The following is a 24,850-nucleotide window of genomic DNA, read 5'->3' as shown; positions in this document are numbered from 1 at the left end:
TTGTTGAAGAAATAGGTTTATTTCTCCAATAGAATTTTATATAGTCTAGATTTTTCTGATTGTATCCCAATGGTGTTATTTAACTTGTTTCCTTATGTCCTTTAAATAAGTAGAGAGATTTAGACTTGGTCAGATTTGGGTTGGATTTATTACATAGAGCAGGATGAAGGAAAGCTTCCATTTGGAGGTGCAGAATATTTTGGGTAGCCTCTTTTTTTTTTTTTTTAATTTTAACAACCATTGATAATCCATTAGGTGATTAGGGTTAGCAAAATGATGATACTCAGATTCTACCATCCCTTCCTTGTTTGTTACATGCAGTACATCTATAGAGAAACTTCCCATATCAGTTACACCATTTGATTACACTGAGGGACAGGGTGTATGAAAGATTATGAAAGGGAAGGTAAATGCTTGGTATATTCTCTTTATTTAAAAGATTGTAAACTAATGAAATGATTCCATAGCACCTCCCAGATATGACCAATGAGTTTTTTAAAGTTTATTTTGAACTTACCAATTTAAATATACTTGCTTTCTTTCACTAGCATGTATTATGTTACTGATGCTCAAATTGTCCTAATTTGACAAGTGGGAGCCTCCTGACTCCTTTTGATGTGTCTTAGTTGTCTTTGTACTTAGGTGTTTTATGTCTAGCTCCTTGGCTAGACTGTTGGCTCCTTAAGTTCAGGGACATGACTGTATTATTTATCCTTTGTCCCAAGCACAGATTCATTTATTTATTCAATGACAGCGTATATTTACTGTGAATATTTATTGAATGACGGGTAGGGTAATAATACTTCATTAAGTAAAGGGCTGTCTTGTAGAAGAGGACTTAGTTTGGCATTTATGGATTCAGAACTTTTGTTTGTTTGTTTTTGAGACAAAGTCTTGTCCTGTTTCCCAGGTTAGAGTGCAGTGCCATCATCATAGCTCACTGCAACCTCAAACTCCTGGGCTCAAGCTACCCTTCTGCCTCAGCCCCTGGAGTAACTGGTAATTGGGACTACAGGCATGCATCACAATGCTTAGCTGATTTGGTTTATTTTTTTTTTGCAGAGTCAGGGTCTTCCTACCTTGGCCAGGCTGGTCCCTAACTCCTGGTCTCAGGTGATCATCTGGCTTTGGCCTCCCAAAGTGCTGAGATTACATGTATGAGCCACTGCACTTGGCTGGATTCAGAACTTGAAGCAGAGAGCAGAACTTACAGGAAGCAGATTTTTGTCTCAGCATAAATAAGAGTTAAATGATTTGGGTTATTGGGGAGGAGTTTGAGTTCCATCAAAGCCTTTGAGGGACTACTTTGTTCCAGGCAGTGAGAGTACAGGATAGATAGACCATCAAGGCAGTGAGGATCTTTTTGTCTACTTGGGAGCCTGAATGGTCACTGAGATTACTTCTCATTGCAAGGTAATAAGACTCTAAAATCCTTCATTGATAGAGTTTATTTTTGGGAAGGTGCAAAATTGGCTGGCTTAAAATTGTTGAAATGTACATAATTTTATTTTCTCCCATGAATATTATATGCCACTCTAATTTTGTTTCAAAGTATTATCAGTTTGTATATTTGATAAAACATTGATGATAATGAAACACGCCTTCATAGCAGTCATTTCTTTTTATAGGTAATGACTTGTTGATTGAATATATCCTCTTCTCATTCCACTAAATCTTCAGACTTTTTGCATTATTAGTCATATCCTAATAAGTAGCCATTATACTATTGTTTTATTAATCGTAGGATTTTATTCAGAAAGAAACTAATTTAACAGAAACTAGCATTAGTCTTCTTCTAATTCTTTCCATATTATTTTGATAAAGGTCAGAACAAGATGTAATTATTGATAGTTTACCTTGAAATTCTTATTTTTCTGGAATAAAGTATAGTAGATTGCAGTTTTAGGATATTCCAGAATAGCATAGGTTAAATCGTATTGAGATGACTTCCTATTCACATGAATAAAAATTGAATTTAAGTGACAATAGCAAGATCATGAATATTTAGTCAAGCTTTTAATTTTTTGAAATATAAATGTAATGCAGTATAGTAAGCTCTTAAACTCGTTTTTAAAGAGGGAATTAATAAATGAAGCACTTAGGATAACTTTTCAAATGTTTTTAATAACTGTCAAAAACCTACAGATCCAGCCCAAAATATTGTCCTTGCTATACTCCAGCTTTCTGTTGTCACTCCGTTGGTAGTATCTACATTTCCTTCTGTTACCTCTATCTGTACCAGTACAGTAAGAGAACAAAGCATTGTATCTGCCTGTACTCGGTATTATTTTCCTTTGCAATTTCTCTTGAGACAAAATCATAATGAAGGAGAGAAGCAGAATGTATTAAACTTCCCAGAGTATATTAAATTTCTTATAGGTATATTGCTTTAATTTCCTTTATATCCTCTAGATATAATTTCTTCCAGGTGTTAGCACATGGACACTATTTTCAAAGATGACCTAGATAATATTTGTAATTTTGTTTTATTATACCAAGTTATTCTATTAATTTAAAGTAACTAATGGAATAGAAAACCTTTAGGCTTTCCTTTGAGAATTGTTTGTCTGCAAGGAAATTGTCTTTGCGTACCATCTTTTGAAACTGGAAAATGTACCCTGAACTAAGTGGGGAGTTTTCGTTATAGGTTTTGCAAAACATTAAATGAACAAAATGAATGGACGGATGAAAAAAATCAATAGGCTGTTTTCTTTATCCAGAGTTTCTAGACTTAATTCATTCTCACAAGAAAATCTTATATTTACTAATTAGGGATGCGTAGATCTGTGGAGAGAATTTCTGAAGTTGACAGGGATTTGGATTTGTGGTTAGAACCGATTTGAAACCTGGATCCTACTTCAGCATGGCTCTGCCCACCCACCTGCTGTCCAGCCCCGCCCCCCCATGTCTGTATGTGGCGCTCTCCCTCCCTCACCCCACACCCATGTGTGGCCCTCTTCCTTGAGCTCACTTGAGAGCTTGTCCTTTGTGATGGGCAGACTAAAGCAATGAGTCACTCATCCTTGGGCCTGAAGTGAGCCTTGCAATAAGACCAAACTGGGAATGGCAGTCATTGGAAGAACAAAAAGAATAGTAAAGAGTCTCTGAAATAAAATGCCTATACAGGTTAGAGCAACTAGAGACAAATTTGGCAATATTGCCAACAGAATGTTCCTTGGTAATATTAACACAATTTAAAGCATTTTCTTCACCACATTATTTACCTGAATTGATGTCTTCACTAGCAATCAAGCCTTGATTGCCTCCTATTCATTAGCTTTTGATTTAATTAATAAGACTTGTTAAGAGGCTTCTTCAATGTTTTCCTGTAAACAGCTCTAATTTGTTGACCCAATTTGAATTTTGTAATTCTTTTAAGTTATTTAAATCAATGCTTGAATTATATGCTTTAAGCCTTCATAAAATAGCTTAAATCCACGAGATATATTTGGAAGATACAGTGTTCATTTTATTTTTTATAGAATAACATGTATATATCTTCTTTTGATGCCTTTAAAAGCTTAACATTTTGTAAATGAGTTAGTAACTTAGAATTTCAAGTATTTCAGGCTGTACTAAAGTTTAAAATATATATGCACAAAAGGTGGAACATTAGTACCATTTCTTAATGTTATTTTTTCCAAAGGTACCTTTTCCAAAAGTGGAGCTAATGACTTAACATTTTTACTAGGCATTAGAACTGAGGGATTTAGCAGTTGCTGAGTGTCTAGACAAGTAGAAAAAAACTAATTAAGAAAGGAGAAAGTCACAATGACTCTTAGGTTAAAGAGCAATTTGATAATCAATATGATTCTTGAGGGGAAATCAGTGAAGCAGTTGGAGAAGAGGAAGATGCGATTATTGGTCTGTGCTCAGATTCTTAAAGGATAGTGAGTGTTTTGAAACATGTTTGCTGGGTGCAAAAAGGTTAATTAACAAAGCATCCTGCAAATTCTAAAATTTCAAGGAAATGAAAACTTTATCTACATGCATCAAAAACAAAGAGATTGCACCTCTAACTTGAAAAAAGAAAATAAATATTTGAACCCAACATGAAAGAAGATGTTGAATGCCTTATACAATTTTGGCATTTCTGAAGTTCTTTGGAAATAATAATTTTAATACTTTATTTTGTACTGATTTTGCAAGTATGAGGAGGAAAATGTCAGTATATTAGCAGTATCAATATTCATTCAGTAAAACATTTTGAGAATCTACTCAATGCCAGGAAGATTCTAGATACTGTGCAGGTAACAAAACAAAAAGTCCTTTCACTCCTGGAGCTTATCGTGTAGTACAGATTTTAAGAAAATCTTAGTTTCATGTGCTGTAATACATAAAATCTCAACATCATTAGCTGTTGTGATGCTCATAACCTATAAAAATCCTAACACTTGGTGGTTCAATTCATGGAGAATTCAGAATCAGAATTCCATGAACCTAGGTTTTGTTGTCTTATGCAGTTACCATAGAAAATATCAAAAATTTTTTCACCATAAAAATAATGCAAATTATTCTACGAGATTACTTACAGGGATTCCATCTTTAGTTGCATTTAAAGAATGAGTGTTGACTCAATTAAAGGCTCATCTCCTTTCAGTATGTTACAGGGCAATCGTAGTTTCATGGCCCGAGATTGTACTCTCAGAAGCATGAGGTCCCTCTATATCAGAATTCAGTTCACACTATATACAAGTTAATGCTCTTAAGGGAAATGGAAAGCTTTGCAGGAGGAAGGTTGTGTGTGTGTTTTATGGGTGAGGGGAAAATATCTGTAAATGAGGGGAAAATTCCAAGCAGTTCCTGGAATCAGTTACTGGCTCCTTAGGGAGCCAGTGATGAGCTCAACTGGGCTGAGAAAAATCCATGCAGATGTCAGCACTGACTGCATCCCAGCCTCAAGCCCTGCCAAAGGCCTCTGTCTCTTAGTCCTGAAGGACAAAGTGAAGAGCACAAGGTACAGTCTCCAGCTGGATCCCACGTGCATGGTAATTTTTTGCCTACACCTGGGTACCTAAAGCGCAAACAGGACTAGAAAAATCAAGGTTAATATACTCAGGAGAGGAGGTTGCAGAGCAGAAAAAGCAGCAGGATGGTTCTCCCAGCAGAAACACGGGTAAAAATAAACACAACAACTCCTAACCTTGAGGAGATGGCACATTGTGGAGCCTTATAATCAGATGTCCTTATCCCATTACTATAACCAGCAATTTCAACAGTCAGTTCAATGAGAAATGTCATTAGGATGGTTGGACTGGATGAATTCCTTGGCCTTTTGAGTTTTGTGCTATAGCATTTTTTTAAAAAGTAAAAATGGAAGAATTAGATACAGTTTTTAAAAAAGAGGCACTCAGCTTTTTTATGTCAGACTCAGGCAGTGGATTCTCTGGGCTGCATGAGTTTTTCTTTGCTGGTTCCTTAATGTCTAAAGATCTTTGGCAGCAATTTAAATTACAAAAAGAAACTATTTTGACTTACTAGATTGGCAAAATAAAACATTGATGACACATAGCATAGGTGAAGAAGGGGAGGTGTAGGAGCTTTCATTATTTACTATAGGAAGGGCAGATTGGTATCTTGTATGTAGGATAGTTTTCCAATATTCATCAAATTAGAAATTAAAAATGTGCAAACCTTTTGACCTTGTAATTTCATATTTAAGAATTTACCTTACAGATATATTTTTACATGGATAAAATTACATATACAAGAATATTTATTGTATCATTGTTTATAGTAGCACAAAATCGGAAACAAGCTAAATGCCTATCAGTAGAAGACTGGGATTAAATTAAATATACTGTACTCATGCAGAGTAATACCCTGTGGCACACTGTGGCCTTCCAAAAGCAAGAGGCAGTTTTTAATGCATTTATAAGGAAGTCTACCAAAATATATTATTGAATGACAAAAACAATGTACAGTATATACAGCATACTCTGTACTACCATTTGTGTATGTGCATATATGTATGTGTGATATATGTATGGAAGTCTGTATATCTGAAAATATATGTGAACAATGGTAATTGGTGACCTCAGAGCATAGGAGTTGGGTGGCTGAAGAAAGGTATGGCTGGGAGATTTACTTTTTACCAAATACCTTCTTTTAACTTTTACAGTTTTTAAAAAATATAGTCAGTCCTTCACATCCACAGTTTTTACATCTTTAGATTCAACCAACTCTGAATCAAAAATATTAGGGAAACAGAACGATAAAAAAAAATAATACAACCATAAAAATACAGTATAACAATTATGGTTATAGCATTTATATCATAGTAGGTATTATATGTAATGTAGAGATGATTTAAAGGATAAGGGAGGATGTGCATAGGTTGTATGCAAATACTACACCATTTTATATTACTATAAGGGACTTGAGAATCTGGATTTTGGTATCCGAGGGGGTCCTGGAACCGATCCCTTGAGGATTGTATGTGCTTTTTTTTTCTTCCTATTTTAATTAACAAACAAACCAAATAAAGTATTCTGCTAGGCCTAGTAAAGGTAGAAAATAGAACATTCAAGAAGACCAATATAGATAGTCGTGTCTTTGACTGTTGACAGAATTGACTGAATAAAAAGTTATCTCCATAGTGTAATTCTTACTTTTAATTAGAGCCGACACATATTTAGAATGTGTCTGGAAGGACCATCTGCTTTGGATAGGTCTTGTATAATCTTGTAATAGTGAAATATTCATAACTTTTTTGATAATATACTGTAAGATAAAACACAACCAGACCAAATATAATTTTAGGAGTCTCTAGTAAAAAAAAAAAAAAAAAAAGGAAGGAATGGGTGTTGTTGAGAGAGAGAAGGCTGGGTGTCAAATTTCTGTCCTTTGGGATTGAATGATCTCAGCTAAAGACTGAACATGAAGACATTTCAGCAAAAGAAGCAAAGAGCAAGTTTTTGGAGAGAAGAGTAATTTTGACTGCTTGATTTTCAATTAATCTGAGAATAATTGTCAAGCGTGGTGATTTTGTTAAACACTAGTTTCATTCTGGAAGGAACACAGTGAATCACAGAAAACTTCAGTTAAATCTTGGCCTATGCAAGTGTGAATATTCAAAATGTGAATATTTATGATGATGATACAGAATTCCCAGCCTTACTGAAATTAATCTTGCTGTGGTGGTGTAATTGAGTCACTGACATTTTCAGTGCAAAAGTACATGAAATACAAATTATAAGGAAGACAATTAGAACTATAATGGGCACATATTTTCACGAATTCACTTCTCATCTTTTCTTTCATTTCTCACAGGGTAAATGGGAAGTTGGTAGCCCTGAAGGTGATCAGGCTGCAAGAAGAAGAAGGTACACCTTTCACAGCTATCAGGGAAGGTAAACACTCTTACCTGTTGTCATCTTTTGCTTTTGTGTTTGTATGATGCCTGTAGTTATTTAAATATTATATACCTCTGAATATGTAGAGTTTTAAAATTACATAATTATATCTCTTATTGGAAGGTATAAGCTGAAATTTAAAAATTGGTACCTCTTGAAATCATACCAAGTCATGTTCCATAAAATAAGGCACCTGCTATATGCTCAGATGGGGGGGAAAAAACTGCCATGCATTGGGGATGAGGCTATATGGGGAATTGTCTTATTTTGTTTGCAGAGCTCCTAAGATACATATTAGTTTAACATTACTCTGTTTCCATGACTAAGAAGGAAAATTCTTATAAATGGGGATGGAGGATCATGCTATCTTATTAGTCATTTGAATTTCTACTTTCTTGATATCTTTGTTCCTATCCTTTACTGTGTCTTATACTGGTTTTCCTATTGATTTATAGGTACTCTTTATATATAAGGGTCATTTACATTGTAATTTTTTCTCCAGTCTGTCATTTTCAAAAAATTCCTTTTATAATGTAATTTTTTGCTACGTATGATTTAATTTTTATGAAATGAAATCATTTTATCTTTGCTTTGTTAATTTCTGCATAGAAAAGTTTCTCTACTCCCTGAGAATAAAATATCCTCTTTTTTTAATTGGAACTTTTCAATTCAGTTTCATAACTTTTAGGATAAGTAGCTTTGCCTCTAACTACATTTTTAAAAGTGCAAATGATGGTCAGCTGTTATTTCAGGTAGAATGAGCAAAGGAAACTTCTCCATTTCATATATCCTTCTGCCTACTTGGCATACTCTCTTGAATCCAGTAAATATAAAAGGGATAATACATCAGTACCAATAAAGTTCATTTAAGGAACGCAAGGCTGGATCAGTCTTCAAATATAGATCATTGTATAACAGTCACCTCAAACTTAACACATTTAAGTGAAACTCATTGTTCTCCTACCATAACCCAAACCTCTTTCTCTCTCTCCTTCTCTCTTTCCTTCTCTCTCCCCCCCCTCTCTCTCTCTCCCCCTTCCCCTCTCTCCTTCTCTCCCTTTCTCTCTCCCCTTACCTTAAGAGACAGGGTCTTGCTCTGTCGCCCATGCTTGAATGCAGTGGCACAGTCATAGCTCACTGGCTCACTACAGCCTTGAACTCCTGGGCTAAAGTGATCCTTCTGCTCAGCCTCCCAAGTAAGGAGGACTACAGGCACATGCCACCATGCCTAGCTAATTTTTTTTAAAACTTTTTGTAGAGATGGGAGTTTTGCTATGTTGCCCAGGGTGCCCTTGAACTCCTGGCCTCAAGTGATACTCCTTGCCTTGGTTTTCCAAAGTGCTAGGATAACAGGTGTGAGCCACTGTACCTGGTTGACACTTTTTATTTCCTTTTTGTGTTTCAGTTACATATAGATATAGTTTAATATATTTGGAATTATATATGAATATTTGAAATTGTGTGTGTGTACATATATCGTATTATGTATGAATTTCATTTCATAGTATTAAAGGTAAAATATGTCATAAAAATGTTTGTTATATAAAGATGGTATTTGGGTTTGATAGAATAGAAAACTATTGGCTGTGATAGAACAATGGGTTCCTGTTGAGCTGTGGAGGAAGACATGGTTAAAAGTGCTGTTGAATTTGATTATGGTAGACCCTGAATGTGAGAGAAGAGAGGGGCAAGGGATGCTGGGCCCAGAGGGAAGCAGAAGGAAAATGAAACTGGCCAGCAGCCAGGATCCCTAGTATGCAGGGTGTATGCTACCGTGTTTTCCCAAAAATAAGACAGGGCCTTATATTTATTTTTTTCTGAAGAAGACACCCTAGGGCTTATTTTCAGGAGATGTGTTATTTTTTTTAAGTACGGTACAACAATCTACATTTATTCAAATATAGTTAAGTCGTCTTCTTCTAGAACATCATCATAACTCTCCACACCCCAAATTCCATCCTGAATTTCTTGTGACTCTATTTCCTTTAGAACCATTGGCCCCAGTCTCTCATGTCGAGCAACAGAGCTCTCATTAAATGAGCAGGGCTGGTTTATTTATCAGAGATCCAGTGAGCACTGGGTCCAGTCTGCACAGTGGAGCAGAAATGATCTCCCTGGGCTCAGTAGGAGACTGCTTGCTGAAGCTTTTCCCCTATTCCCTGGTGTTTGTGGGGGGTGAGAGAGGCCCACAGTGCTGAGTAAAATGGCGGCCACAGCTTTCCTTCTCCCCCCTGGGGACACACAATACCTAAAGCGGAGTGTCCCCCTCCTCACTTCACTGAGGAGACTTTCCCCTCAAAGCCTCAGCTTGCAGCATGCACAAGATGGCCGGGACCTGACGGGGGAGCCGACCTTGTTGGCGGGGCTGCCCACACCTTTCCAGTCACCTCTGGGATAGTAGCTGTCACGATGGGGCAGATGAGAAGGGCTGCTCATCTTCTTTACCACTCTGAGATGAAGTGCATGGGTTGTGCAGATACACTGCGTAGCCACGCCCATCACTCGGTCTTATTTTTGGGGTAGGGCTGATATTGCACAAATGCTTAGAAATCCTGCTAGGGTTTATTTTATGGGTAGGTCTTATTTTCGTCTTATTTCGAAACATGGTAGAATTAACTAGTTTAAGCTTGCTGTTGGTACTAATCCTGGGTCAAAGTTAACAGCAAGTTCATAATATTAGAGGATCCAATGTAACAGGTGGGTCCATCAGTGGGAGGTTCCAAGGAAGAAGCAAGTAAGTCAAATTGAAGTTGTTTATGATCTACTTGTTCACACTGGCTGAGTGTGAGGTGAGGCCCTTGAGCACAGTGGCAGTGGTAGGGTCAAGGCAACACAGGAGCAGAGAACACAGTGAATCCCTGGCACCCCGAGGGCTGGGTTTGGCAGGCAACATGACATCATTTTAAGCCTTGAGATGAGCTTAGGGACTGGCCCCTTGCTGCGGTTGTGTTGTAGAATTGTAGAATGCAGAGCTGTGTAGGTGGGACCTTGTTCCGTTTGAGAGCCTCAGAAGACTTTTGAGCTGTGCATATTCAGAAGAGAAATCTGATATTAGGACATAATGTAGATTGGATAATGAGGAAACTGGAAGCTGGTAAGTCAGTCATTCAAAGTAGTGCAGATTTGAAATTATGGGTTTGTTGGAAGGCAGTGACAAAAAATGATGTTGTATACAAAGAAATGCCAGACATAGACAAATTATTGGTTATAGATGACATAGGAAGGAAATATCAATGCTTCTGAGTTTGAATGAAAAAATGGTGCCAGAAATAGAAATAGTTTGTGATTGCGCAGAGAGTTGTTTTTAATGCTTTGAGTTTTAAAAGGCTGTTGTTATCCAACTTAATCTTCACATTAGTCCTTTGAAGGAGGTTTTTTTTCAATTTTATAGAATTTACATTGCTTATGAATCTATATTATGAAGATGGAATTGTGGCTCAGAGAAGTTATTAGTAGATGACTAGTAAAAATGAATTGGATCTTGTACCTAGATATCTCATTAGATTCTGAAACTGTGTCATTACTGATTTTTTGGAGTGAGATTGATTTGGGTTTTAAAGATTCTGAGCTCATGAGACCTCTATGTGAAAATGTCTTGTTGGTAATGTGGGAGTGTAGCTCACAAAAGAGTTTGGCATAAGCAGTGTATATTTAGCATTGTCCTTAAGAAGTTGAACAAGATTTTTGTGGAAGAGAACTTTGAGTGAAAACAGGGAGTAAGTTGCAAGGTAGTATAGTGAGGTGGAAACCCCCATGGATATTGGAGTCTTGAAAGCTGGGTTTTGGTTCTAATTTTGTTTTTTATCACTGTACCATATAAGACAAATCGCCTGTATTAGTTTGCTAGGGCTGCTGTAACGAAGCACCACAGATTGGGTGGTTTATTTTTTTTTATTTTTTTGAGACAGGGTCTCACTTTGTTGCCTAGGCTAGAGTGAGTGCTGTGGCGTCAGCCTAGCTCACAGCAACCTCAAACTCCTGGGCTCAAGCAATCTTCCTGCCTCAGCCTCCCAAGTAGCTGGGACTACAGGAGTGTGCCACCATGCCCAGCTAATTTTTTTTCTAGATATGTTAGTTGGCCAATTAATTTCTTTCTATTTATAGTAGAGACGGGGTCTCACTCTTGCTCAGGCTGGTTTCGAACTCTTGAGCTAGAGCAATCCGCCCTCCTCGGCCTCCCAGAGTGCTAGGATTACAGGCGTGAGCCACCGCCCCCGGCCGATTGGGTGGTTTAAACAACTGAAATTTATTGTCTCACAGTTGTAGATGCTGGAAGAGTGGGAGCAGAGTGTCATGGCCCTCCTTGTGAGGGCCGTGAGGGGTGGGTCTGTGTCAGGCTTCTCTCCTTAACTTGTAGATGGTCATCTTCTCCCTGTGTCTTCACATCATCTTTCCTATGTTCCTGTTTGTGTTTGTGTTCAAATTTTCTCTTCTTATAAGTACTCCAATCATATTGGATGAGGGCCCATCCATATGACCTATTTTAACTTAATCATCTCTTTAAAGCCCATGTCTCCAAATATAGTCACATTCTGAGGCACTGGGAGTTAGGATTTCAGCATGAATTTTTTGGGTGAATCCAGCAGTACAGCCCTTAACACCACTGAATGATTCTGGGCCCTAGTAACCTTCCCCGCAGAAAGCAGCAGTTGGCTCATGCTATCCTCAGGGCCGCTACCTTGGAATTGTGGTTTTGATTTCCCAAGGAATCTTTAAACTCAGATTTTTGGATGTTCTAGGTATCAGGAAATGTTAGATGAGTTGTTAAGACCTGGAGAGACTGATCACAAAATGTCATTGTATTTTCCTTTGAATAAAGGAAATGTCTTGAATAAAGGAAAGGATATCTTTCTAATAAAGTCTGACTTCTGAGTGATTTTTAGTGGAGATAAAAGACCCTGTAGAAGGAGGAAGAATTAAACTCTGGGTCAGTTTTAGTTATCCCTTTCTTGCCTTCTCATTTTTGCCTTTCTTAATTGTATTTTTCTGCTATTTATGTGTGGAAGCAAAAGCTATCACCATTGCTCAGCCTTTTTATCTTTCCCTATTAATAGTTCTAGAAGTTCATGCCCAATATCTCCTCCTGTGTACCTAGTGGTAGAACTTGAAATATTTAGTGCAAAGTGGGCGACACTTGGGCTATGTTCATTTTTACATTAATAAAGAAGCAGCACTGCTTGTTCAATTGAAATGAAACACTTGAATTTGAGTTTGCCCCTCTTCTGCTGTTTTGATCAATTTCTTATTCACAAAATGTCAACAGCAGGAAGATCTCAAAATATGAAAGCGCCATGCACAGTAAAGTAGTTTTCAAGTGGCAGCTTGCCACTTATCGGCTTATCCAGGAATTTGGATTTTAACACATAATTTTCACCTAAAGTGGAAATCCTTGCAAGAAACCCTAGTATTACCTAGATTTGTGTCCAAAGATAGACTTTGAATTTTATCTTGTTGAGCTAGAGTGTGCAGGTTCAGGAGCTTTGAAATTCATTCTGTCTTTGATGGCAGCTTAGAGAAATTAAGTAGCAATGCTGAGGACTAGCATTTCTATTTTAATTTAGAATCCTTGTATGATATTGTCATGGTTTAGGCTGGTATTGATGAAGGGTCAGGAAATACAGGAAAGGTTGAAAAGGGAGTGGATGATATGTCTTAAGGTATCCCATATTTAAAACAAAGTGTGTATGTTTTTATTCTGTGGTATTATGTTCTAATGTCCGAAAATTTTTAATCTTAAGATTTCCCCAGGCAAGGAATAAAGGTGACAGAAACAGTTGTCTCCTTTCATAGATTCTTGAATATCTGATTATTTTCTTAGGCAAAAGTTATGCTTAAAGAGAAAACTAGATACTCTAATAGGGAATACTTTTAAATTAAAATAGTAACAATATCAATAGACAATATTTAGCATTTGTGCACTGTGCATACACAGCCAGTTCCTAGTTTCATTAATTCTCACAAAACCCTCTAAGGTATGTACTGTCATGTCTATATTGAAGTGAAGAATCAGGCATGGAGAGGTTAAGTCACTCACCTGAGGGCAGAGCATAAACCTAAAGTTGAAACTGGGCAGTCACGCTGCGGAGTCTCCCTTGAACATGGCACTATGATAGTGAGAGACTTTGAATAAAAAATTTGAATTTATCCTGCATTTTCATTTCATGCAGGTGGTTGCATTATTGCCATTAAATCAATGTGAGCAAAATAGGGCATTTTGGGGGGCAAAAATGTTGGGGGAAAATTTATTAATAAAAGTTAATAGCACATTATTCAACAAAGATAGGAGGGCAGCACCCATGTAGGACAAGGAATGGTCGAAAAGAGGAAAGAAACAAATAGGTTCACCACAGTGTAACTCAGGGACAGCAGAAGAAACATGTAAAGGAAAAAGGACTCTCTAATGGTAAACTCTCATAGTATTGAACTTTTCATTTGGGTGAATTCTTTTGTTGCTTTTTTTTGAAACAGAGTCTCACTCTGTTGCCTGGGCTAGAGTGCCATGGCATCAGCCTAGCTCCCTGCAACCTTGAACTTCTGGGCTCACGTGATCCTTCTGCCTCAGCCTCCCAAGTAGCTGGGACTACAGACATGTGCCACCATGTCCAGCTAATTTTTTCTATATATTTTTAGTTGGCCAATTAATTTCTTTCTATTTTTATTAGAGACGGGGTCTCGCTCTTGCTCAGGCTAGTTTTGAACTCCTGACCTTTAGCGATCCTCCTGCCTTGGCCTCCCAAAGTGTCAGGAGGGTATATTCTTTTTAATACATGTCTGAATATTCCCATGTGTTTTACCCACCTTTTCTCTTCTCTCCCCTCTATCCTTTCTCTGTGTTTTTCATTATTTATTCCATTAGAATTCTATAGAAGTATTTTAAGTTTCTTTTTTTTTTTAATTTCAAAATATTATGGGGGTACAAGTGAAACATTTTAGATTTCTAATAGAACTTATGGTACCCAGAAAGGCAGAGGTGGATAGATATTGAAAAGAAGATTAAGGAAAAAAAAGATAACCTCTGTTATTTCAAGTATTTGGAATTAGATGATCTGCTTATAAAATGTATAATTTGATCCTTTAATTATTAATTTTGAACTATATAATTAAAATGTTTCTTATAGTTTGGTAAGTTTGGTATATTATATAAATTATCTAAGTTATTGATATTATTTTTATAAAGTTGTTAAAGTTATGAAACAGACAATATGGTTGATTTTTGAGCCATTAAAAATTTTGGTGTGTGACTGCTATTTGATTTTCTTCAACACATGTTTCTATCTTATGTTACAAAACCTCTTTATTTTTGTTGTTTTTTATTAAATATATTGTTACTTTTCCTTGTAGCTGTCTAATGTAATTGCTTATGAAGATTGAATGTTAGATTTGATATGTAATTGAGTTATAATTCAACTGGTAATTAACCAGTCTAAGTTTCATTTCTTGCATTTCATGTTTGAGGTGTTGTATTACTTTTCTAGGGCTGCCACGGTAAATTACCACAAACTTGGTGGTTTATTCTCTTACAGGGCTGGACACCGGAAGTTCAAAATCAAGGTATTGGCAGGACTATGCTTCCTTTTAAGGCTATAGGGCCCAGGCATAGTGGCTTGTGCCTGTAATCCCAGTGACTCGGAAGGCTGAGGTGGGAGAATACCTTGAGCCCAGGAGTTCAAGGCTGCAGTGAGCAATGACGGCACCACTGCATTCCATCCTGGGTGACAGAGCGAGACCTTGCCTCTTAAAAAACAAAAAATTAAAATAATGCCTGTAGGGAAGAAATCTTTTACTTGCGTTTTCTCAGTTTCTGGGGACTCCTGGCAGTTTTTGGTGTTCTTTGGCTTAAAGCTACATCATTCCAATCTCTGCTTCCATCTTCACATGATCATCTCTGTGTATCTCTGTGTGTCTTCTCCTCTTTGTGTGAAGACACCAGTAATTAGATTTAGAGCCCACCCTAATCCAGTATGGCTTCATCTTAATTTAGCTAATTACATCTGCAAAGACCGTATTTGCAAATTGAGGTCACATTCTGAGGTTCCGGGTGCACGTGAAGAGTGCACCCGGAACTAGCATCTTTTGGGAGATACTATTCATCCCACTACAAGTGTTTTTTCTTCACAGTTTCACAGAGAGATTTGTAGATAATAGTGGACTGGGACCTGCCTTGCACTTAAAAAGCTTAGGAGAAAAATGTACTATATAGTGGTTTTAATAATACTCTTCATCGTTTTCTTTTTACTGAAGTTTGTATGTATTAGATGAATGAAGGTGATAACTTTCTCCAAGGTGATTTGGTTTTGTTTCTCTCTAGGCTCTTTTGTTACTGTTGTTCATTTGCTTTTATTCTGAAGGAAAATATCATTCTTCCTGGATGATTGAATGTGTCATGAACTGTGGCTGTGTGACAGATTACATCTGTCAGAGCAGTGAATATGATTGAGACGTTGGTAGTTAGTCTGGGTTGGGTGCAGGGATAACTGGTATAATGGAGATCCCGAAGGCTTCTAAGTAGATGTGAAATGATAAAGGTCTGCTTTCACGATTCTGTAAATTGGTTGTTGGGATTTCAGACACATTTACTCAAAGACAAAATGTTGTAAATCTTGATTGGATTCCCAGGCTGTTACTCAAGTGTCTTTTTAATCCACATATACAGTTGAACAAATGTATAGCTCTAATGATCAAATAGAACCTAGATGATAGGTTTATAATCATCTTTGATTATAACCTAAATCATCTTGTCAAATGTCTGGATGCCGAGAGACATCTTACCCTTATCATCTTCCTGGTGGAGAGAGGACATCTGCCAAGGAGAACTCAGGCCTTTCCTTCCCTCCCTCTTATCTGACTGGAAGTCTCCCTTGCTCAGCCTCTTGGAAGCTAAATTGAGAGAATGTGGGGGATGGGAAGAGGGGCTCCTGGGGTATAAGCTCCTTCTCTAACAGCAACAGAGGGCAGTGCTGGGGAGGAGGAGAAAGGGCAAACATTTGTTTCCACATTTGTGCTTTGTCAATATTGGTCTTGTGAATTGTTCATCCTCTTGTAACAATTTCTAAATTAACAAGTAGATTATAAACAGAATTTTTACTGAACCTTTACCCTATGCTAATCCAACATCTGACCCTATGCAGTAGGTGACAGATTAAAGTAGGTGTCTTCCAAGGGTATTGGTAACTTTAGGATTTAGCAATTCTGTGCTCAGTTTAGATGTTTCTGAATTGAGCTGTTTATTAGCAAGTGTTTTTAAAGACACTAATTGTGCCATCATTGTTCAAAATACAGTAATCCTATATAAGCTAATTTGGAAGCTAAGTGAGACTTTAGAGATTACCTTGTCCAAGGATTTCTCTGTTGCATCCTGGTGGTGCTCAAGCTGCATGGTTTGGCTCTTACAGTAGATTTTAATAAATAGTATTAATGACCAATCAGAGGCAGTTTAGCCTGGTGGTTAAGCACCTGGTTTCTAAAGCCTGACTGTCTGGATTCAAATTGGCTTCCATTCCTGGCTAAGTGTATGATTTTGTGTAAGTCTTTAACTTTCTGGGCTTTTAAGTTTTCTTTTCTATAAAAGAGAATGAAAATAATACTCACCTTATAGGATTATCGGGATATTATATCCATCAAATATTAACATGAGGCCATAAAATAGAAACAATCAAGGAATAATGAAAATTTCTTGGAAATAAAAATACTTCAGTGGGTATTAAAATTGCAGAAGAAAATTTGGATGGTGAACTGAAGGGAATATTCCCTAAAGATGATCAAGATGAGTTATTTTCTCTTATTTCTTTGAGGATAAATGATATAGTTCTTTGAATTTTCTTCTGTATTGTCTCTGTTTCATTTATTTTCTGCTTGTCTGTTTGGATCTCTTTCTTATTAGAAAGCATCCTTCAGCTACCTGTGGTTCTTGATTGTCAACTTCATTTTTAAGAGAGAGGCTTGGATATGCTGACTGGAAGCTCTGGGTACTCGGATAGGGATGTTGGTTGGTGGGTTTCACTGTAGTGTGATGATGTGAGTTAACCAGTTTTTGCCTTGAAGCCCCTCAGATGTCAGTAAGCGGGAGGAGGCGTCAGTTTTTACAGGGAAGGATTATTTAATCTCCTGCATAGAGGATTTAAGTTTGCTCCCCACTTTATGGGGATTGAGTAAGAGACAAGGTTGTAGGAAAATCTCACCCTTCAACATGCATATTTTTATTGAATCTCCTTGTTTTCAGTTCAGGTCATGCAGCTACTATACAGGGGCTAAGAGGTATTGAAGTATTTAGGGCAAAAAATGATAAGAGCCTATAAAAAGGCACTGGTGGTAAGGAGAGGTAGGGGATGAATGTGTTTGGGAGGGACTCAAGAGGGACACCTGGTAGGGCTTGGTGTTTGACTAGACATGGAATTTGATGGAGATGCAGGCATTTAGGGTGACTTCCAGGATTTCGGCTTGGGTAATTGGGTCAATAGGGGAGCAACAAATAAGAAAGGGACTATGGTCTGGGGCACGGGTAAGGGGAGGTGGAGTGTGGGAAAGATGGATTTGAGGTCTGGCATTCCTGTGGTGGTTACTTACATGGAGGTGCAATTAAGATAACAGGTTGGTTTTAACTAGTCATATTCAAGTATATCATCTCACGTAATTTTTCAGTACTGTGAGGAATGTTAATGTTATCTTCATTTTGCTAATTAAGAAGCTGGATCTAAAGTGATTGATTTATGCCCAAAGTCACACAAATAATTAAATGGCAGATACGGAGCTCAGCGTGGATCCTTCTAACCAGTGCCTGCAACAGTGCCCGACATGTCATGGGCACTCAGTACATGCCAAATGACTGAGTGAATAAACGCCCAAGTCCTTTCTTTTTATTCTACTATTCTGCATTGCTGTTGAGAAAGAAACCCATATGATGAAAACTGTTTACATATTCTTTTCAGGCTGCTAAGAAACATAGAGGTGAAGTTGGGAAAGCACTGTAAACAAGTTGGAAAAATTTCCCGTCTTGGTGGAGACTGTGCCACTGGCTGTGTGATCCTGAGTAATCATTTAATATATTTTGTCTTCATTTTCTTCCTTTTTGAAATGAAGTGGGGACTATAGGATATTATTAGAACTTTATGATTAAAATAATACTACTAGCATGAATGTTAAACCCAGATAAAAGATCTATAATTGTATCATCATTGTTCATACACATGCTGTAATGTGATGCACATTTATTGTGTTAAAATATTTTTAAGCCCTCTAATAATAACATTTTATGTCTGTCACTGCAGAAATTAACATGAATTGCTTCAGAGCATTTTGCAGTTGACAGCCAAAAATTTTGTAAATTGAAGACAAAAATCTATGAGTCTAGACTTGAGATTCTAAGTAAGCTTATATAAATTACCACAATTGTTATTTTTGTAAGTCTGAGTAATTTGATGGGTATCTGTGAGTTGATATCAACAAAAATTTATAAGCTGTTAGGTCATATGACATTAAAAACTATGAAGAGCATATATTTTCTTTTCCATGTCATTAATTTTAAAGGATAAAGTTCAGGTTTTTAAATCAAGTGACTGATTTCTTGGCTGCTTTAAATTTGTAAAAATTTTATATTACATTTTGCTCTGTTTTGTCAACTGGAAATATAAATTGAGTTGTGATGCTTTTATCCTCAAGATATTTTTAGAAGTATTATATAACCAGTTCTGATCTGAACACATTTATAACTGTCTAAAAATCCCCATGGACTTTTTCAATTCCTACCTTGCCAATCTTTTTAAAATGTTGCCTCATTTAATTCTCACCATAATCCTATGTTATATGTAAGTATTGACATCTCCAAGTTATAGTTGAAGAAATTGAGGGTTAGAGATAAGTGAATTGTCCAGTTAGGATATCAGCTGGAGTATTTTAACCTAGGTGTTTAAAGGTAATACATTCTTCCCTTCAAATTTTTTTTTGGCTAGTTTTAAAAAGTGATGGGAATTCATAATCTATATTTGCCTGCTTTTCATGACAATAATGGACATAGCTACTACATATTGCTTTAAGAAAAGGCAACCCATTGGTATACCTTTATTGCTTCTTAATATTTGAGAAGCTGTTATATTGTTTTGCCACCTAAAGCTACGTACTGTTTAGTAACCTAGAAATAGTCAAAGGATGACAAACTGTGAACAATTCATGACCAATGCCATGACCACTGACAGGGTTTAGTTTCTTATATGTCCTTAAGCTCTAGATTAAGATAAATTTCCTTAAATGTTTAAGGAACTTGACAATTCTAGAAAGAGAAGAGGGAAAAATGGATAAAGACATGTTTTTTTTTTTTTAAATACTTGTCCCTAAATTACTAAATTTGTTTAAAAACATGAATAACCTATCAATCTAAGTAGATCAATGAACCACAATTAGGAGAAACATAAAGAGACCCAAAACTAGAGCCGTCATCATAAAATTGTTTAAAAGGAAAGACAGAGAGGAAATCTTGAATGCAGGAAAAGTAAAACAACTCATTACATGCAGGAGAAAAATTATGTTTAGGAGCTGACCTTTCATACATACCAGTAGAGGCAGGAAAGCAACATAATGATATGTTCAAAATGCTTAAAAATAAGAGAAAACAAAACCCAAAAAATCCCTGTTAACTAAAAATTTACATCCCACAAACTGTCTTTCAAAAATGAAGGCTAAGACATTTTTCAGATCAGCAAAGACTGAGAAAAATACTAAATGAGGTCTGTCAGACTGGAAAATAAAATGACACTAAACACTAACTTAATTCCAGAGGAAAAAATAAAGAACACAAGCAAAGGTAAATATGTGAGTAAATATGAAAGATTTTATACATTTTCTCTGTTTTTTTTTTTTTTTTAGTTTATAAAAAGACATTATTTAGTGCAACAATTATAACACTATATGTTGTACATAAAATATACAGAGATGTTCTGTGTATGAAAATGATAATAGAGAGGCGGGGAGAAAATTGGAACAAAGATACTACTTTTTTTTTTTTTTGAGACAGTCTCACTCTATCACCCGGGCTACAGTGCAGTGGCTTCAGCCTCACTCACAGCAACCTCAAACTCCTGGGCTCAAGTGATTCTCCTGCCTTAGCCTCCTGAGTTGCTGGGACTACAGGTGCACACCACCACACCAGGGATTTTTTTCTATTTTTAGTACAGACATGATCTCGCTCTTGCTCAGGCTGTTCTTGAACTCCTGATATCAAGTAATCCTCCCATCTCGGCCTCCCAGAATGCTAGGATTACAGGCATAACCTACCACCTCTGGCTGAAGATACTATATTTATGAGTGCTAAGTCAATATTAAGCTGAAGTAAATTGTAATAAATTAAGTTGTAAATTGTATAATAATTCCTAGAACAACCACTAAGGAAATAATGCAGTTAGGCCAGCAAAAAAATTTAAAAAGCACACTAAAAAATATTTCTTTAACACAGAGAAGACAGTAAAGGAGACACATAGGAAAAGGTATGAGATATCTAGGGAAAAATTAGCATATGACAGATGCAGATACAAATCCAACCATATCAACAATTATTGATAAAAAACTCAAATCAAAAGAGAAAGATTTTCAGACTGGATGAAAAGGGAAGATTCAACAATATGCTGTTTATAAGAGAAACACTTCAGTTCCAGAGACTCAAAAAGGTTAAAGGGAAAAGGTGAAAGAAGATATACTGTGTAAGTAATAATCACAAGAAATCTGGAGTGACTTTGTTAATATTGGACAATAGAACAATAGAACTTATGTCAAAAACTAGAGACAAAGTTCTATTTTTTCAATTGAGAAAGGGGGACATTTCAAAACATTCTCCACGGTAGACTATACGCTAGAGCACAAAACAAATCTTAATAACTTTAGAAAGATTGAAATAATTCAAAGTATATTCTCTGGCCACAAAGTAATTAAATTAAAACCAAACAACAAAAATTAATTTTAGAAACATATGGGAATTTAACAACATACTTTTGAACACCTATGGGTCAAAGAAAAAAACCCCTTGGAAAATTTAAGGCATTTTGATGTGAATGAAAATACAAACACAACATATCAAAATTTGTGGGTTGCAGGTAAAGCATTGTTTAGAGGGAAATTTAGAAATTTAGACATAATTTTAAAAATGAAGAAAGATCTTGAATTAATAATCTAAGTTTCCACCTTAAGAATAAAGAATAGCAAATTTATCTGCAAGAAGAAAGAAAGAAATAATAAAAATCAGAATGGAAATCAATGAAACAGAAAGACAATAGAGGAATCAGTTAAACAAAAAGTTTGTTCTTTACTGTAAACATCGAAATAGTTAAACTTTTAGCTAGATTGATCAGTAGCTCTATCTTGGATGCTAATCTGCCCTGTTGACTTTTGATTAACTCCAGTCCCATGAGTGTCTTTTGACTTTTGCTTTATTTACTGTCCTTGGTGTTAAGATCATGGACTCACTATAAATCCTGCCTTTAGATAAGAGCAACCTTGATGTTATCATGCAAATTACAGGTTATTATACATACAGCATTCTTGCCTGTCCTAGAGGGTTGCTTTTAATTGTCTTACACAGAGCACATACCCACTTTCTCTATGACATATAAGCCCTGGCTGGACCTGGGGGTAACAGGTATGAAAATCTACCTGATTGCAGCTGCCCAAGACCATCCTTCTGTCTATAAGTTCCCCCAATAAAACCCCTTTTGTTTTTCTACCTCATTCTTTGGTTTCTTGGCTCCTTCAGCATTTGGGGGCTGCTTTGCATTTATGGCCCTTTTATCGAGCACCTGGAAAAGAGATAAAACAAGATATTGAAGATTGTGTCCAGTTCAAGGGGATTAGTAAATTCTGAGAATGATTTGAGTGTCTACAGCAAGGATGAGTTTGAAGTGGATAAAACTATTTACAGGAACAGGAAAGTCAGAAGTGACAACAGTTTAAGGGCTGAAGTAATTCAATTCATGTTATATATGCTGAACCCAAGGTGATAGCCATTTATCCCAGTAGAAATCACTGAGTCCTAGGATATAAAAGCTGAGAAGAGCGATAGTACACAATTAGTGATTATGTACTCTGGTCTTTTCCTTTAACGAAAGAACAAACTGAGTCCTAGAGAGAGTAGGTAGTTTCAGCTACCAAGATCAGAAGAGTTCAGGCCTGGAGTGTGAGAGTCCTGAGTCTTCACTGTAGAAAAGATGGTCAGAGATCTGGCAGTGAATCACATCTTTAAAATGCAGCTCTTACCACAGATTATATTTGATCTTGGTGTGAAGTGCCAGAAAAACACGTCATTCAGATTATTCTGTATTCATTTTCTTCTGACATTTTTGAGTGTGGTGCAACTCCTTAAAAGACCATCAAATAACTCATACTTTAATTTTTAAAAAAGCAAATTAATAGCATATGTAGGGAAAATATACCATGTAGTATTTTGTGGGAAAAGTTCAGAAGCAGAAAGTTAAGGGAAATTTTTGTGTGGGACCTTTATATTTTTTGGACACATGCCATCTTAGTCAAATCCCTGAGTATACCCGTAAGAATTGAATTGATAGTAGTACTTAAAAAAAAAAAAAAACTCAACAACTTGAACAGGGCCCAAGAAAAAGAATTGGAGGAAATAATAAGCAAGAACTTGGCCATGGTTCTGTTATCTCTGAGCTGATACTCTCTCTTTTTGTCCTAAAGCTTAGGGCTAGTGTGGGCAGGAAGCAGCAGCAGGGGGCAGTTTTAATGATGACAGCTCGGTTTCACAGAAGTATTGATGATTATAAAATTTTCTTGATGGAGACCCAGGTTAGTTTTTCTGTGTGGCTACTGGCACTTTTTGTTTTTTGGAGAATTGAGCTAGTTTCCATGATGAGCAGCAGATTGGTGGAGTTTGCTTATTTAAGGTGACTTGTGTAAGTAATGTTTTTCAGAAGTTCTAAATGCATAATACTCACTTAATAAATGGTTTTCGCTGTTACTTTCTAAATGTCTTTAATTAGGCTAGGAGCAGTGGTTCATGCCTGTAATCCTAGCACTCTGGGAGGCTGAGGCGGGAAGATAGCTTGAGGTCAGGAGTTCAAGACCAGTCTGAACAAGAGCGAGACCCTGTCTCTACTAAAAATAGAAAAAAACAGCCGGGTGTGGTGGCGTCCATCTGTAGTCCCAGCTACTCATGAGGCTGAGGCAGGAGGATCACTTGAGCTCAGGAGTTTGAGGTTGCTGTGAGCTATGATGATGCCACGGCTCTCTAGCCCAGGCAACAGAGCAAGAAGGCTGTGTCTCAAAAAAAGTCTTTAATTAAACTATACAGATTGTAAGCCCATGGGAAGCAGCTAAACATTTCTGCTCTCTCAGGGACTTCCAGGGTTGGATCTGGAGTAGGTCTTCCCTTTCGCCTCTCTTATGTTAAAATACATTTGGAATATTGCAGCTGCTTGATGGTGGGTGAGGGAACCAATCTCCCACTACCTACCTATGCTAACCAGCAGGTTGTAAACCCACAGAATTGGTTACCAGTTGGATTCAAACCTAGGTTCATCTGACATTGAAGCAATGCTCTTAACACTAGCATGGGCTGCTTCTCAGAGGCAGGATCATAGAGGTTAAAACTTAACCCTTAAGTGAATTGCTAATTAAGTGGCCCAGAATTGCAGACTCTACTCCAACTCTTGCTCCAGATTTCCTTTCTTAGCCTAACACATGCCGTCCTCTCTAGCAGAATTATGAATGTGTTAGAAAACAATCAAAACTTGTCTGGCAGGGATTCACCCATAACCAATTAAATCTTGGAAAAAGAGATTAACCAAATATTAAACATATTGCTATTTCATAGGCAATTAATATAGCAGAACTCATTGATATCACACATGGTGGAACAAATAATTAGCACAAAAGAAAATATGTTTAAGTGTTGCCCTATCAGGAGAGCTAAATCAAACTGAAAATGGGAAAACATGAAAGAACAGCTGCTTATCACACAATTTTGTTTTCAAATGCATGCTTGAATGTTTTTAGAATCGGGGATCACTGGCAGATTAGCTATAACTTGAATAACTATATTTCTAGATGCTTCGTATATTTCTCTATGAGTTTTAATTCAGCAATAGCCTGTTGAAAAGACTTGGCCAATAAGCCCATGCTATTATAATTTCAGATTTACTGAAACCATTAAAAATGAAGTAAAAAATATTCAAGCAAGCGAATGACAGTAAATTTGGTTTGTTAGGAATAATTTCCCCTCAACTTTGAAGCTTATGCATGTTATGAAAAATTACTGGCATTGAATTTGCAGTGTTTAGTAGGAAGTCCTGCCTTCTTTAAGTAAAACATTCATTAATCCAAAATGTTTTGCGTGAAACAAAACCTTAAGAGCCACAAAGAGCAAATGGCCAGAATTTTTTGTATATATGTAATTTGTTACCCAAACTTTAAATTTGCTGCCACATTATTATACATATTGCTGTACTTGGAGTAAAAATATGACCAGAATAATATATGGACATATTATTTCAATGATTCGA

The 24,850-nt window shown here is 36.6% G+C and overlaps 1 protein-coding gene across 6 annotated transcripts in view; it reads left to right on the top strand.

Annotated features, from left to right (window-relative positions):
- The window catches only part of CDK14 (cyclin dependent kinase 14), a 542,302-nt gene that overhangs the window by 169,128 nt on the left and 348,324 nt on the right, over positions 1 to 24,850 (top strand). For all 6 annotated transcript variants that reach the window (XM_012779596.2, XM_012779601.2, XM_012779597.2 and 3 more), the window contains one exon: positions 7,273 to 7,352. In XM_012779596.2, coding sequence (XP_012635050.1) covers positions 7,273 to 7,352 — 80 coding nt within the window. The remainder of the gene's footprint in view (positions 1 to 7,272; positions 7,353 to 24,850) is intronic.

This window comes from Microcebus murinus, chromosome 9, assembly GCF_040939455.1.
Source record: "Microcebus murinus isolate Inina chromosome 9, M.murinus_Inina_mat1.0, whole genome shotgun sequence".
NCBI lineage: Eukaryota > Metazoa > Chordata > Mammalia > Primates > Cheirogaleidae > Microcebus > Microcebus murinus.
This window is presented reverse-complemented; position numbering and strand designations above follow the sequence as displayed.